This window comes from Hyla sarda, chromosome 9 (assembly GCF_029499605.1).
Source record: "Hyla sarda isolate aHylSar1 chromosome 9, aHylSar1.hap1, whole genome shotgun sequence".
Taxonomy (NCBI): Eukaryota; Metazoa; Chordata; class Amphibia; order Anura; family Hylidae; genus Hyla; species Hyla sarda.
Window position 1 is genome coordinate 35,842,196 of NC_079197.1, and position 16,327 is coordinate 35,858,522.

A 16,327-nucleotide genomic window follows, 5' to 3' on the forward strand; every position below is an offset into this window, starting at 1 on the left:
GGATCCAGCTGGGAGGGTGAAAACTGGACGCTCCCGTATCCCAGTTGCACCCGACCCCTTCTCACTCATTTGAATGAGCTAACTGGAGTCACATGTGACTCCGATCGGCTCATTCAAAGAATGAGAAGGGGGCCGGGTCCGGTTGGGATACAGAAGCGCCTGGTTTTCACTCCCCCTAGCCGAATACGATTCCCGTTGTGGAAACTAGAGCCAATATACATTTTTTAATGTTATTTTTGTTTTTAGCACCCCTAAATAATGTAAGAACAGCTGTTTTCATGCTCGCAACTTTTTACATGCAGAGCAGTGTTATTTGCCTATTACCTGTAGTTGGAAAATGTAAAATGTCCGTTGCATGAAAACTAGAGCCAACTAACAAATTTCATTATTATATTTGAATTCAGCATGTGTAATTCATTAAGAAATGGCACATTTCATTTCTGAAAAAAAAAAAAAAATGAAATTTAATTTTAATTTAAAATTTGTAGAACAAAAAAAAAAAAATGAAATTTAATTTTTATTTAAAATTTGTAGAACAGTGATGTGTACTCTTTTCCATGAAGAGCCAAGAAGAAATCAAGGGCCACATGGTTTTATTGATCGGTGTGGCTTTTAGCAGCCGGACCCAAGCAATAACAGCATGTTCGTTGAAAATTTGGGTATACTTTAAAGGGGTACTCCGGTGAAAACTGGTGCCAGAAAGTTAAACAGATTTGTAAATTACTTCTATTAAAAAATCTTAATCCTTCCTGTACTTATTAGCTGCTGAATACAACAGCAGAAATTCTTTTCTTTTTGAAAAACAGAACTGTCCGCTGACATCATGAGCACAGTGCTCTCTGCTGACATCTCTGTCCATTTTAGGAACTGTCCAGAACAGCATATGTTTGCTATGGGGATTTCCTTTTGCCCTGGACAGTTCCTAAAATGGACAGAGATGTCAGCAGAGAGCACTGTGCTCAGGATGTCAGCAGACAGCTCTGTGTTTCAAATGGAAAAGAATTTCCACTGTAGTATTCAGCAGCTAATAAGTACAGGAAGGATTAAGATTTTTTAATAGAAGTAATTTACAAATCTGTTTAACTTTCTGGCACCAGTTGATTTAAAAAAATAGTTTCTCACCGAAGTACCCCTTTAAGGATTGTGCAATGCAGGTTTTATAGGAATTTCAAACCTAATGCACATGCCATATATGTATATATATATATATATATATATATATATATATATATATTTTATTTTTTATTTTTTTATTTTTTTTTAGAAAAAAGTACCTTAAAATACAAAAAAAATTAATAAATATGTTAACAACCAGAAAATAGAGCCACTCTCCAGTAACAATCTGTTAAATATGACATAAAGTTACATGAAGGCGGTCAAGCATGTAAAGCTAATATTAATGGTAAAAGTATATAATGGGTCCAATCTACCAGAGATGTAACATTTCTAGACAGGAATGAATAAGAACAAAAAATATCACGGTAGATGACAGATAGTGACTTTGCAAACATAGCTATTATAGGGTGTTACGCCGAGCGCTCCGGGTCCCCGCTCCTCCCCGGAGCGCTCGCTACACTTCCCTCACTGCAGCGCCCCGGTCGGTTCCACGGACCCGGGGCGCTGCGTTACTACCTCCGGCCGGGATGCGATTCGCGATGCGGGTAGCGCCCGCTCGCGATGCGCACCCCGGCTCCCGTACCTTACTCGCTCCCCGTCAGTTCTGTCCCGGCGCGCGCGGCCCCGCTCCCTAGGGCGCGCGCGCGCCGGGTCTTTGCGATTTAAAGGGCCACTGCACCGCTGATTGGTGCAGTGGTTCCAATTAGTGTTTACACCTGTGCACTTCCCTATATCACCTCACTTCCCCTTCACTCCCTCGCCGGATCTTGTTGCCCTAGTGCCAGTGAAAGCGTTCCTTGTGTGTTCCTTGCCTGTGATTCCAGACCTTCTGCCGTTGCCCCTGACTACGATCCTTGCTGCCTGCCCCGACCTTCTGCTACGTCCGACCTTGCTTCTGTCTACTCCCTTGTACCGCGCCTATCTTCAGCAGCCAGAGAGGTTGAGCCGTTGCTAGGGGATACGACCTGGTCACTACCGCCGCAGCAAGACCATCCCGCTTTGCGGCGGGCTCTGGTGAAAACCAGTAGTGACTTAGAACCGATCCTCTAGCACGGTCCACGCCAATCCCTCTCTGGCACAGAGGATCCACTACCTGCCAGCCGGCATCGTGACAGTAGATCCGGCCATGGATCCCGCTGAAGTTCCTCTGCCAGTTGTCGCTGACCTCACCACGGTGGTCGCCCAGCAGTCACAACAGATTGCGCAACAAGGCCAACAGCTGTCTCAACTGACTGTTATGCTACAACAGTTACTACCACAGCTCCAGCAATCATCTCCTCCGCCAGCTCCTGTACCTCCTCCGCAGCGAGTGGCCGCTTCTGGAATACGTCTATCCTTGCCGGATAAATTTGATGGGGACTCTAAGTTTTGCCGTGGCTTTCTTTCCCAATGTTCATTACACTTGGAGATGATGTCGGACCAGTTCCCCACTGAAAGGTCTAAGGTGGCTTTCGTAGTCAGCCTGCTGTCTGGAAAAGCCCTGGCTTGGGCCACACCGCTCTGGGACCGCAATGACCCCGTCACTGCCTCTGTACACTCCTTCTTCTCGGAAATTCGAAGTGTCTTTGAGGAACCTGCCCGAGCCTCTTCTGCTGAGACTGCCCTGTTGAACCTGGTCCAGGGTAATTCTTCCGTTGGCGAGTATGCCGTACAGTTCCGTACCCTTGCTTCAGAATTATCCTGGAATAATGAGGCACTCTGCGCGACCTTTAAAAAAGGCCTATCCAGCAACATTAAAGATGTTCTGGCCGCACGAGAAATCCCTGCTAACCTACATGAACTCATCCATCTTGCCACTCGCATTGACATGCGTTTTTCCGAACGGCGTCAGGAGCTCCGCCAGGATATGGACTCTGTTCGCACGAGGCGTTTCTTCTCCCCGGCTCCTCTCTCCTCTGGTCCCCTGCAATCTGTTCCTGTGCCTCCCGCCGTGGAGGCTATGCAGGTCGACCGGTCTCGCCTGACACCCCAAGAGAGGACACGACGCCGCATGGAGAATCTCTGCCTGTACTGTGCTAGTACCGAACACTTCCTGAAGGATTGTCCTATCCGTCCTCCCCGCCTGGAAAGACGTCCGCTGACTCCGCACAAAGGTGAGACAGTCCTTGATGTCTACTCTGCTTCTCCACGTCTTACTGTGCCTGTGCGGATGTCTGCCTCTGCCTTCTCCTTCTCTGCTGTGGCCTTCTTGGACTCTGGATCTGCAGGAAATTTCATCTTAGCCTCTCTCGTCAACAGGTTCAACATCCCGGTGACCAGTCTCGCCAGACCCCTCTACATCAATTGTGTAAACAATGAAAGATTGGACTGTACTATACGTTTCCGCACGGAGCCCCTTCTAATGTGCATCGGATCTCATCACGAGAGGATTGAACTGTTGGTCCTCCCCAATTGCACTTCTGAAATCCTTCTTGGACTTCCCTGGCTTCAACTCCATTCCCCAATCCTGGATTGGTCCACTGGGGAGATCAAGAGTTGGGGGCCCTCTTGTTCCAAGGACTGCTTAAAACCGGTTCCCAGTAAACCTTGCCGTGTCCCTGTGCTTCCTCATGTAACCGGTCTCCCTAAGGCCTATATGGACTTTGCGGACGTTTTTTGCAAAAAACAAGCTGAGACTCTACCTCCTCACAGGCCTTATGATTGTCCCATTGACCTCCTCCCGGGTACTACTCCACCCCGGGGCAGAATCTATCCTCTGTCCGTCCCAGAGACTCTTGCCATGTCTGAATACGTCCAAGAAAATTTAAAAAAGGGCTTTATCCGTAAATCCTCCTCTCCTGCCGGAGCCGGATTTTTCTTTGTGTCCAAAAAAGATGGCTCTCTACGTCCTTGCATTGACTACCGCGGTCTTAATAAAATCACGGTTAAGAACCGCTACCCCCTACCCCTCATCTCTGAACTCTTTGATCGTCTCCAAGGTGCCCATATTTTTACCAAACTGGACTTAAGAGGTGCTTATAATCTCATCCGCATCAGAGAGGGGGATGAATGGAAAACGGCATTTAACACCAGAGATGGACACTTTGAGTATCTGGTCATGCCCTTTGGTCTATGCAACGCCCCTGCCGTCTTCCAAGACTTTGTTAATGAAATTTTTCGTGATCTACTATACTCCTGTGTTGTTGTATATCTGGACGATATCCTGATTTTTTCTGCCAATCTTGAAGAACACCGCCAGCATGTCCGTATGGTTCTTCAGAGACTTCGTGATAATCAACTCTATGCCAAAATAGAGAAATGTCTGTTTGAATGCCAATCTCTTCCTTTTCTAGGATACTTGGTCTCTGGCCAGGGACTACAAATGGACCCAGATAAACTCTCTGCCGTCTTAGATTGGCCACGCCCCTCCGGACTCCGTGCCATCCAACGTTTTTTGGGGTTCGCCAATTATTACAGGCAATTTATTCCACATTTTTCTACCATTGTGGCTCCTATTGTGGCTTTAACAAAAAAAAATGCCGATCCCAAGTCTTGGCCTCCTCAAGCGGAAGACGCCTTTAAACGACTCAAGTCTGCCTTTTCTTCGGCTCCCGTGCTCTCCAGACCTGACCCATCTAAACCCTTCCTATTGGAGGTTGATGCCTCCTCAGTGGGAGCTGGAGCTGTCCTTCTACAAAAAAACTCTTCCGGGCATGCTGTTACTTGTGGTTTTTTTTCCAGGACCTTCTCTCCGGCGGAGAGGAACTACTCCATCGGGGATCGAGAGCTTCTAGCCATTAAATTAGCACTTGAGGAATGGAGGCATCTGCTGGAGGGATCAAGATTTCCAGTTATTATTTACACCGATCACAAGAACCTCTCCTACCTCCAGTCTGCCCAACGGCTGAATCCTCGTCAGGCCAGGTGGTCTCTGTTCTTTGCCCGATTTAATTTTGAAATTCACTTTCGGCCTGCTGATAAAAACATTAGGGCCGATGCTCTCTCTCGTTCCTCAGATGCCTCTGAAATTGAACTCTCTCCTCAACACATCATTCCTCCTGACTGCCTGATTTCCACTTCTCCAGCCTCCATCAGGCAAACTCCTCCAGGAAAGACCTTTGTTTCTCCACGCCAACGCCTTGGGATCCTCAAATGGGGTCACTCCTCCCATCTCGCAGGTCATGCGGGCATCAAGAAATCTGTGCAACTCATCTCTCGCTTCTATTGGTGGCCGACTCTAGAGACTGATGTGGTGGACTTTGTGCGAGCCTGCACTATCTGTGCCCGGGATAAGACTCCTCGCCAGAAGCCCGCTGGTTTTCTTCATCCTCTACCTGTCCCCGAACAACCTTGGTCTCTGATTGGTATGGATTTTATTACTGACTTACCCCCATCCCATGGCAACACTGTTATTTGGGTGGTCGTTGATCGATTCTCCAAAATGGCACATTTCATCCCTCTTCCTGGTCTTCCTTCAGCGCCTCAGTTGGCTAAACAATTTTTTGTACACATTTTTCGTCTTCACGGGTTGCCTACACAGATCGTCTCGGATAGAGGCGTCCAATTTGTGTCTAAATTCTGGAGGGCTCTCTGTAAACAACTCAAGATTAAATTAAATTTTTCTTCTGCATACCATCCTCAATCCAATGGACAAGTAGAGAGAATTAACCAGATCTTGGGTGACTATTTACGACATTTTGTTTCCTCCCGCCAGGATGACTGGGCAGATCTTCTACCTTGGGCCGAATTCTCGTATAATTTCAGAATCTCTGAATCTTCCTCCAAATCTCCGTTTTTCGTGGTGTACGGCCGTCACCCTCTTCCCCCCCTCCCTACCCCCTTGCCCTCTGGTCTGCCCGCTGTGGATGAAATTTCTCGTGATCTTTCCACCATATGGAAAGAGACCCAAAATTCTCTCTTACAGGCTTCTTCTCGCATGAAGAGATTCGCAGATAAGAAAAGAAGAGCTCCTCCCATTTTTTCCCCTGGAGACAAGGTATGGCTCTCCGCTAAATATGTCCGTTTCCGTGTCCCGAGCTATAAGTTGGGACCACGCTATCTTGGTCCTTTTAAAGTTTTGTGTCAAATTAATCCTGTCTCTTACAAACTTCTTCTTCCTCCTTCTCTTCGTATCCCTAATGCCTTTCACGTCTCTCTTCTTAAACCTCTCATCCTCAACCGTTTTTCTCCTAAATCTGTTCCTCCCACTCCTGTTTCCGGCTCCTCGGACATCTTCTCTGTCAAAGAGATTTTGGCCTCTAAAAAGGTCAGGGGAAGAACTTTTTTTTTAGTGGATTGGGAGGGTTGTGGTCCAGAAGAGAGGTCCTGGGAACCTGAGGACAATATCCTGGACAAAAGTCTGATCCTCAGGTTCTCAGGCCCCAAGAAGAGGGGGAGACCCAAGGGGGGGGGTACTGTTACGCCGAGCGCTCCGGGTCCCCGCTCCTCCCCGGAGCGCTCGCTACACTTCCCTCACTGCAGCGCCCCGGTCGGTTCCACGGACCCGGGGCGCTGCGTTACTACCTCCGGCCGGGATGCGATTCGCGATGCGGGTAGCGCCCGCTCGCGATGCGCACCCCGGCTCCCGTACCTTACTCGCTCCCCGTCAGTTCTGTCCCGGCGCGCGCGGCCCCGCTCCCTAGGGCGCGCGCGCGCCGGGTCTTTGCGATTTAAAGGGCCACTGCACCGCTGATTGGTGCAGTGGTTCCAATTAGTGTTTACACCTGTGCACTTCCCTATATCACCTCACTTCCCCTTCACTCCCTCGCCGGATCTTGTTGCCCTAGTGCCAGTGAAAGCGTTCCTTGTGTGTTCCTTGCCTGTGATTCCAGACCTTCTGCCGTTGCCCCTGACTACGATCCTTGCTGCCTGCCCCGACCTTCTGCTACGTCCGACCTTGCTTCTGTCTACTCCCTTGTACCGCGCCTATCTTCAGCAGCCAGAGAGGTTGAGCCGTTGCTAGGGGATACGACCTGGTCACTACCGCCGCAGCAAGACCATCCCGCTTTGCGGCGGGCTCTGGTGAAAACCAGTAGTGACTTAGAACCGATCCTCTAGCACGGTCCACGCCAATCCCTCTCTGGCACAGAGGATCCACTACCTGCCAGCCGGCATCGTGACATAGGGGTTGTCATGCCAGAGACAATCTCTGTCAAAAGTCAGGCTTTATGGTGCTCAGAGGATCAGAGGTAGAGATGAGCGAACTTACAGTAAATTCGATTCGTCACGAACTTCTCGGCTCGGCAGTTGATGTCTTATCCTGCGTTAATTAGTTCAGCCTTCAGGTGCTCCGGTGGGCTGGAAAAGGTGGATACATTCCTAGGAAAGAGTCTCCTAGGACTGTATTCACCTTTTCCAGCCCACGGGAGCACCTGAAAACTGAACTAATTTATGCAGGAAAAGTCATCAACTGCCGAGCCGAGAAGTTCGTGACGAGTCAAATTTACTGTAAAATCGCTCATCTCTAATCAGAGGAACACAGCTTATTTTTCAAGAGGAAGCTGCAAAAAGCATGCAGTAGTATTATATGTAGGCCATTCAGATAAAGGGTACATTCCCACATGGAGTATTTGCTGCGTATTTGCTGCTGCGTATTTTATTTTCTCTGTTGAAGTCAATGGGTAGGAAAATACGCAGCACCAAATACTCAGCAAATACGCAGCAAAATACGCCGTGTGGGAACGTACCCAAATAGTTGTCCATGTAATACAAGAATGCCTCAAGTTTGTCAGAAGAAGATTTCCTCTCATAGAGCAGTCTCTGCTATGGCTCATAGAGAGTCCCCCGCCATGACATCCCTATTGCCATAATGGGGCATATCGATAGGGGTTCTTCATGAGTCAACCACTTTAATATAGTAAAAGCTCAGACACATATTACAGATCTTTGTTATAATCTGTAACCCTTTGTATGTAAGAGGGCACTCATAGTTTGCTATGGACCTACATGCCACTGTGGGCCTCTGAGGTTTTTTTCATGGATCATATAGGATCCATAACATTATTAGAGAAGTATTCTCTGCTTTGTTTCTATTATGCAGCATTAAGAGACCATATGGCAGAACATGGAGGGCCTATGGTTCCCTAGAGCAGAACTATGGGGACTTTGGGGGATATTTATCAAAACTTGTGTAGAGAAAGAGTGCTGCAGTGGTCCATGGCAACCAATCAGATTGCTTCTTTCATTTTTCACAGGTCTCTTCAAAAATGAAAGAAGCGATCTGATTGGTTGCCATGGACTGCTGCACCACTCTTCCTCTGCACAGGTTTTGATAACCCCGCCCCGAATGAGCAACACCATTCTTCAGGCGGAAATTTCCAAGCGGATTTTCTGTTCACAAATTCCACTTCACAAATTCCGAAGTGTGAATTTGTGAACGGAAACCCATTTACTACACTTTACATTTTAGCAAGCGGAATTTCCATAGTCTGAACCTAGCCTAAGGCTTCTTTCTGTATATAATGGTACTGAGGCAAAACTGCATTTTTTTTTCTTAATGAAGAAGTTCTAGGAAATATGCTTCTATGGAAACCCCCATTACGGATGTACTGCGGTTTGGGGATTTTTAATGCATTTTTAATGCTGTAGGTCCAACCCATTGAAGTCAAAGACAACATCTTTAACGAAACAGCAAAGAAATGTTACCAATGCCACATGCTATAGATAAGAAAGAAGAATGAAAGAAAAAACGCCCCGAAAAACATGTAAGGGTGCTTTCACACCACGTTTTCTACTTACGGTTCCCGAATACGGCTGGGAGGAGGGGGCAGGGCTTAATCGCGGCACCCGCACTCAGCCGTATTCGGGAACCGTATTTAATGCATGTCTATGAGCCGACCGGAGTGAACAGCAGCCTCCGGTCAGCTGCGTTTTCGGCCGTATGCGGTTTCCCCACCGCAGGCAAAAACGTGGTCAACCGCGTTTTTGCCTACGGTCGGAAAACCGCATACGGCCGAAAACACAGCCGACCGGAGGCTGCGGTTCACTCCGAGTGCGGGCGCTGCGATTAAGCCCCGCCCCCCTCCTCGCAGCCGTACACGGGAACCGTAGTTAACAAAACGTGGTGTGAAAGCACCCTTAGATTGGTGTAAATACTTTTAACCAGTCAATTATTCCATCTTATAGACATAAAATTCTCTGAAGGGATAAATCCAGAACAGTCTACATTTCACATCACACAACCCCAAACAGATCTGTTTAATGATTCTCATGTCTAAGCCCCATACTATACATAGAGGCTGAGAAAAAGTTCATTTTCCCCGGATTTTGTAGGCTTGAGTTGTTTTAGGATCTTTCTTTCATCCCCTTTTTGTTTATTTGCACTACAATTGTAGAAGAAAATGTCATTCCCATGTGTTATTTGCAGCTCAGCATGTTATTTTCCCAGGAATTACAGAGCACATGGGTAGAATGGCGGAAATTTAGTTCATGTGTTTTTTTTTTTTTATAAAAATGATATTTAAATCTATACGGACCACTTTAACCCTTACATGCACAGTTATATACATGTCAGTCAATGTGATAGCACAAGCGCCTTTGGATGTGGCTGCACAGTCACACTTATAAGATCCATGGTAAATTAAATGCTGACGTATGCGTAACCCAAAATGGTGCATAAAAACGTATACTTCAGTCACAAAAGGTCTCAAATAATTAAACAGTTCCTATTCACCTTGCCTATAGGACAACAAAAGGTGTAAGGCTTCTTCCATACAGAGTTTTTTTTCCACAGAGAAATGCCACAGAACAATGCATGTTTTTGTCCCATTATGATGCGGTTTTTGTGGCATTTTTCCCTCCAAAAAAACAATGACCCTGATCTATCAGAATGTGTAAGAGAAAAACTGCCCATATCAACCAATCACAGCTCAGCTTTACTATCCTAACAAGCTGTGGTAAAGTGAAAGGTGAGCTGTGATTGGTTGTTATAGGCAAAAGCTCTCCGGTTTTTCTCCCAGACATTTTGATAAAGCAGGGCCAAAGTGTATTAATACATGCATCGTTAATTAATAATTAATTAATTATATTAATAATTATAATAACAATAATTAATACATGTAGCATTTTAATTAAAAATTTTTTTTTTACCTATGGAGGTCTATAGGAGGAAAATGACATAAAGTGGTTAAAGAAAATACCATCGCTTCAGCATGCTGAATTTTAGAAAAACTGCCCCATACTAAAAAAAAAAATACCATTCTATAAAGAAAAAAAATGCCACAAACAGAAAAGCATTATGGCCCAGATTTATCAAACTATGTGAGGGAAAAACCTGCAGTTATTTTCCCACAGCAGCCAATCACAGCTCAGCTTTCACTTTACCAGAGCTCGTTAGCTGAGCTGTGATTGGTTGCTGTGGAAAAATCCCTCCAGTTTTTCCCTCCCAAAGTTGATAAATCTGGGCCTAAATGTATGGACTTTAATATTTTCCTACTGACTCCCAGCTAACATCTGCATCATAAAACAGCATCTAAAAAAAGTTCTTAAAGGGGTACTCCGGTGCTAAGACATCTTATCCCCTATCCAAAGGAAAGGAGATAAGATGCCTGATCGCGGGGATCCCGCCGCTGGGGACCCCCGGGATCTTGCACGCAGCAACCTGTTACAATCAGTCCCAGGAGCACGTTCGCTCCGGGTCTGATTACTGGCGATCACGGGGGCCAGAGCATTGTGACATCACGGCCCGGCCCCCGGTTGACGTCACGCTCCGCCCCCTCAATGAAAGCCTATGGGAGGGGGCGTTCACGCCCCCTCCCATAGGCTTTCATTGAGGGGGCGGAGCGTGACATCACACATGGGCGGGGCCGTGATGTCACAATGCTCCGACCCCGTGATCGTCAGTAATCAGACCTGAATCAAACGTGCTCCAGGGACTGATTGTAACAGGTTGCTGCAAGCAAGATCACGGGGGTCCCCAGCGGCGGGACCCCCGCGATCAGGCATCTTATCCCCTATCATTTGGATAGGGATAAGATGTCTTAGCGCCGGAGTACCCCTTTTAGAATTAAAGGGGTACTCCGGTGAAAACCTTTTTTCTTTTAAATCAACTGGTGGCAGAAAGTTAAACATATTTGTAAATTACTTCTATTAAAAAATCTTAATCCTTCCTGTACTTATTAGCTGCTGAATACTACAGAGGAATTTCTTTTTGGAATGCTCTCTGATGACATCACGAGCACAGTTCTCTCTGCTGACGTTATTATAATAATAATAATGCTTTATTTATTGTTGTCCTTAGTGGGATTTGAACCCAAGTCCCCAGCACTGCAAGGCAGCAGTGCTAACCACTGAGCCACCATGCTGCTCTTAGCATACATTTGCTGTGCATGGTTGCTAAAATGGACAGAAATGTCAGCAGAGAGCACTGTGCTCGTGATGTCATCAGTGTTCCAAAAAGAAAGGAATTTCCTCTGTAGCATTCAGCAGCTAATAAGTACTGGAAGGATTAAGATTTTTTTAATAGAAGTAATTTACAAATATGTTTAACTTTCTGCCACCAGTTGATTTAAAAGAAAAAAGGTTTTCACCGGAGTACCCCTTTAAAGAAAAATGTAGTCCTCCATAAAAAAAATGTGACATTCCAACCCTCGTTCCAACACTCCAGCTAACATCACGATGCAGTGTATTTCTGAAAAGAAAAAGGAGAGCCATGCCTCATCTCACAGAAAAACACCATGGCCCTCATTTACTATTCTAAACCCGACTTGTTTTGTCGTTTTTTTTTTGTCACATCTTTGTCTGCGCCATGTCGCAGATATCGTGCGCCAGTCTGCGACACGATGCAACATTTTTTCCCGACGGACCCGATGTGGATTCTCCCAAACCCGAAAAAGGGGCGTTACCACGACATTTCTGAGCTTTCCCACGTATTTATAAAGGTTTACAACCCTAATTTGTTGAATTGTTGTGGATTTTTTCCCGACAGCTCAGAGGAGTTGGAAACCAAAACCAACAAAACCCACGTGCGACAAACAGGATGCGACATAATAATAAATACCAGGGGAAAAAAGCAGTCGGGTAAGAAAGCCAGATAGATTTACAACCCGATTTTCTAAGTAAATGAGGGCCCATGTGTGAAACCCCCTTTAGGTGTGCCAGTTTTTTATCCAGTTTTTTAAAAGCCAAAACGAGAAGTGGATCCCATTCCTTCTGAATCTACCTTTGGCTTTAGATCCAAAACTGAATTAGAAACTACCACAATAATCTGTGTCTGAAACCTCCATATGCAGCAACATTTTTACAACATATTCTTATTGCTCTATACAGCCAAACAATAAGAAGAAAAAGCTGAGTTTATAATCAGAACTGTCAATAAATGAAGTCACATTGGCAGAGAAACGGAGCTTGAGACCAGCACCTGCACCATGCGACCACTGAGCGGTGATGCCAGGAGTATGGAGTGTGACTGCTGATTGGCTGCGGCAGGCACCTGACATCCACTTCTGCAGTAACACCGGAGACCCCAACAGAGGCAGAATGGGGACCAGTGCGGGAAAGGAGGGGGAAGTAAGCAACAGTTTGTTATTTCACAGCATTTTGGGATCTTCTAAAAACATAATTGAAACATTAAAGGGGTGCTCCGGTGAAAACCTTTTTTCTTTTAAATCAACTGGTGGCAGAAAGTTAAACATATTTGTAAATTACTTCTATTAAAAAATCTTAATCCTTCCTGTACTTATTAGCTGCTGAATACTACAGAGGAAATTCTTTTCTTTTTGGAATGCTCTCTGATGACATCACGAGCACAGTTCTCTCTGCTGACGTTATTATAATAATAATAAGGCTTTATTTATTGTTGTCCTTAGTGGGATTTGAACCCAAGTCCCCAGCACTGCAAGGCAGCAGTGCTAACCACTAAGCCACCATGCTGCTATGCATGGTTGCTAAAATGGACAGATGTCAGCAGAGAGCACTGTGCTCGTGATGTCATCAGTGTTCCAAAAAGAAAGGAATTTCCTCTGTAGCATTCAGCAGCTAGTAAGTACTGGAAGGATTAAGATTTTTTTTAAAGAAGTAATTTACAAATATGTTTAACTTTCTGCCACCAGTTGATTTAAAAGAAAAAATGTTTTCACCGGAGTACCTCTTTAATGACCCCTTTAAAGCTGATAGGCCACAATGCAAAATCTGTAACAGGACCCCTCAACTATATAGAGCTATACAGAGAACATATAATGCACTTGTCCCCTCCCAAGATTTTATTCGTCCTTTCCAGTTTCTGGGTCCAGTGTAACCACACCCTGCACCTTCTGGATGAGACATGGCCAACATGCACATTAGAGTGTCAGACAGTCTGCTGAGCTGGCCACCTTTCTTATGTGTGTGGAAGCCTCACAACATGGGGCACGTTTAAGTTCAACTGTGGGATCTTTTGCTGTCGGAAAGATAAGCTGCTGCCAGAGGAGTCTGGCTGTGGCTTACTCCTCATCCTTCCATTCAGAACATATGATCTCTCAGCTGAGCTGAGAATTTATATGGCAGAAATGCCGTTCAGCAAAGCTTGAAATTACGGCAGAATTGTGTTATTTAAACACAGAATTCTGCTGAAATTCAAGCAATATTGATCTCAATGGAATTCCGCCATGGAATTCTGCAAAATATAAGACTAATCTTATATTATGATGGAATTTGGAAAGCAGAATTTCGGCAGTGGAATGTCTGCTGTGGAAATTCTGCTGTCTGAATGGGACAGCAGAATCCCATTCGATTCAACTTGCATCAAATTAGGGCAGAATTTCCATCAGGATTCCTTTGTGAAATTTTGCATGCAAATTCCACCATGTGAACATACCCTTGAAAGAGGGAGAAAGAAAGAGAGAGAGAGAGAGAGAGAGAGAGAGAGAGAGAGTTTGAAGGAGTAGGAGTCCATATTTCAGAGTACTATTACCTCCTTAATATGTTAGTTATGTTTAATGGCTTTTTCTCCTGTTAAATGCTGCACTTTCTCATTTCAGATACATTTTCTAGCTTTAAAGGGGTACTCCGGTGAAAACCTTTTTTCTTTTAAATCAACTGGTGGCAGAAAGTTAAACATATTTGTAAATTACTTCTATTAAAAAATCTTAATCCTTCCTGTACTTATTAGCTGCTGAATACTACAGAGGAAATTCTTTTCTTTTTGGAATGCTCTCTGATGACATCACGAGCACAGTTCTCTCTGCTGACGTTATTATAATAATAATAATGCTTTATTTATTGTTGTCCTTAGTGGGATTTGAACCCAAGTCCCCAGCACTGCAAGGTAGCAGTGCTAACCACTGAGCCACCATGCTGCCCTTAGCATACATCTGCTATGCATCTGCTATGCATGGTTGCTAAAATGGACAGAAATGTCAGCAGAGAGCACTGTGCTCGTGATGTCATGAGTGTTCCAAAAAGAAAGGAATTTCCTCTGTAGCATTCAGCAGCTAATAAGTACTGGAAGGATTAAGATTTTTTAATAGAAGCGATTTACAAATATGTTTAACTTTCTGCCACCAGTTGATTTAAAAGAAAAAAGGTTTTCACCGGAGTACCCCTTTAATTGAATGGATTTGTGGTGAGGGTGTGATGGAGGGCAAATGTTACTACCCTAGGGGCAGATGACATTAACGTGGTTTAACCTCTACACCACCCAAAGGTATACCGCTGGATACTGGGCTAGGCATAGAGGCAAACAATGACTCCGATGCCAAGTTTCGGAAAAATGGCAGCTTTACTGAGTCAGACAGGTGTAACAGTCTATACAGCTTGGCCAGGCTCATGGATGTGACCAGTGACTTCAGAGACCACAGCTGACCCAAAACTACAACTCCCAACATGTTGCACCATAACCTACACTATACCACTATATAGTGCAACATGCTGGGAGTTGTAGTTGTAGTGGGTGAGCTGCAGAGCCATAGGCTGTGTCAGGGCATGCTGGGAGTTGCAGTTACTAACTATAATTATAACTAACTATAATAGAGGAAGTTCTCTTCTTTTTGAATTTCTTTCCAGTCTGACCACAGTGCTCTCTGCTGACACCTCTGTCCATGTCAGGAACTGTCCATAGCAGGAGAAAATCCCCACAGCAAACCTATCCTGCTATGGACAGTTCCTGACACGGACAGAGGTGTCAGCAGCAAGCACTGTGGTCAGATAGAAAAGAACTACACAACTTCCTCTGGAACATACAACAGCTGTTAAGTACCGGAAGGATTAAGATTTTTTTTTTATAGAAGTAATTTACAAATCTGTTTAACTTTCTGGCACCAGTTAATTTTAAAAAGAAATAGTTTTTTAACCATAGAATCCCCTTAAGTATGCCCCATCTGCCAAAACAAGTACAGCAAACTCAATCTAATACTGTCCTGCCTTAAGAGAATAGTGTCCTCATCTCCTGGGTTATGCTCTGCGCAGATGGCCTGGAGCAGAAGCCCAAAGCTTCAGCATTATGGAAAAGAAGGACCAGGAGTGGTAGAGTCCAGTAATAAAGCAGGTTCAGACTACCAGGACAGACAAGATTACAGGTCTGATGCATTTTAGTATAGTGCCTTAATCATAGACCATATTACGAAAAAGCCTCTCATTGAGTCATACCGTGTTTCTCCGAAAATAAGACTGGGTCATATATTCATTTTAGTCACCAAAAACACACTAGGACTTATTTTCAGGGTAGGGCTTATTTATTTACCGTACCATATGTACATTGAACAACATTTAAGGCTCTGAGACGTCCCAACACCAGGAAGCAGCAAGAACAGTGAGGCCGGTTCCTTAGCAACGGGGAACGGAGGACGAAGGTAAGTTAAAATGTGTTTTTTAATATTTGCAGCCCGGCCATTGCCTAGGTCAGTGGTCTTCAACATGCGGACCTCCAGATGTTGCAAAACTCCAACTCCCAGCATGCCCGGACAGCCGTTGGCTGTCCGGGCATGCTGGGAGTTGTAGTTTTGCAACATCTGGAGGTCCGCAGGTTGAAGACCACTGGCCTAGGTCTTATTTTCGGGGTAGGGCTTATATTGCAGCCAACCCAGATAATACAACTAGGGCTTACTTCAGGGTAGGGTGTATTTTCGATGTACAATCTTTACATATCTGTGTTTTCGTCATTTTTAAAGTTTGACAAATCAAGGTGGAAAATACAACTTTCATGTCACATACTGTAAGTGCTGAAATAGATCACACAAGATTTAATGTTTTTTCTCTTCAAATACAATCAGATGCAAAAGATGTTTCCATACAGAAGAAGTGTACAAATAAAGTAGCACTCATATACAATAGCAGCCAAGTAGAGGGACTGTAAACGAAGCATTAGAAATGACTCTGATCT

The 16,327-nt window shown here is 45.0% G+C and overlaps 1 protein-coding gene across 11 annotated transcripts in view; it reads right to left on the reverse strand.

The window, feature by feature from the left end:
• Positions 1–16,327, reverse strand: part of LHX6 (LIM homeobox 6) — a 159,384-nt gene that overhangs the window by 43,308 nt on the left and 99,749 nt on the right. Inside the window, exon 1 of one of the 11 annotated variants that reach the window (XM_056539544.1) lies at positions 10,123–10,239. The exons of 9 other annotated variants lie outside the window; for them this stretch is intronic. In XM_056539544.1, the coding sequence (XP_056395519.1) occupies positions 10,123–10,232 (110 nt within the window). In that variant the 5' untranslated portion in view covers positions 10,233–10,239. Of the gene's footprint in view, positions 1–9,706; positions 9,819–10,122; positions 10,240–16,327 lie in introns of those variants that run through there. One more of the 11 variants, XM_056539548.1, reaches the window with a different exon arrangement.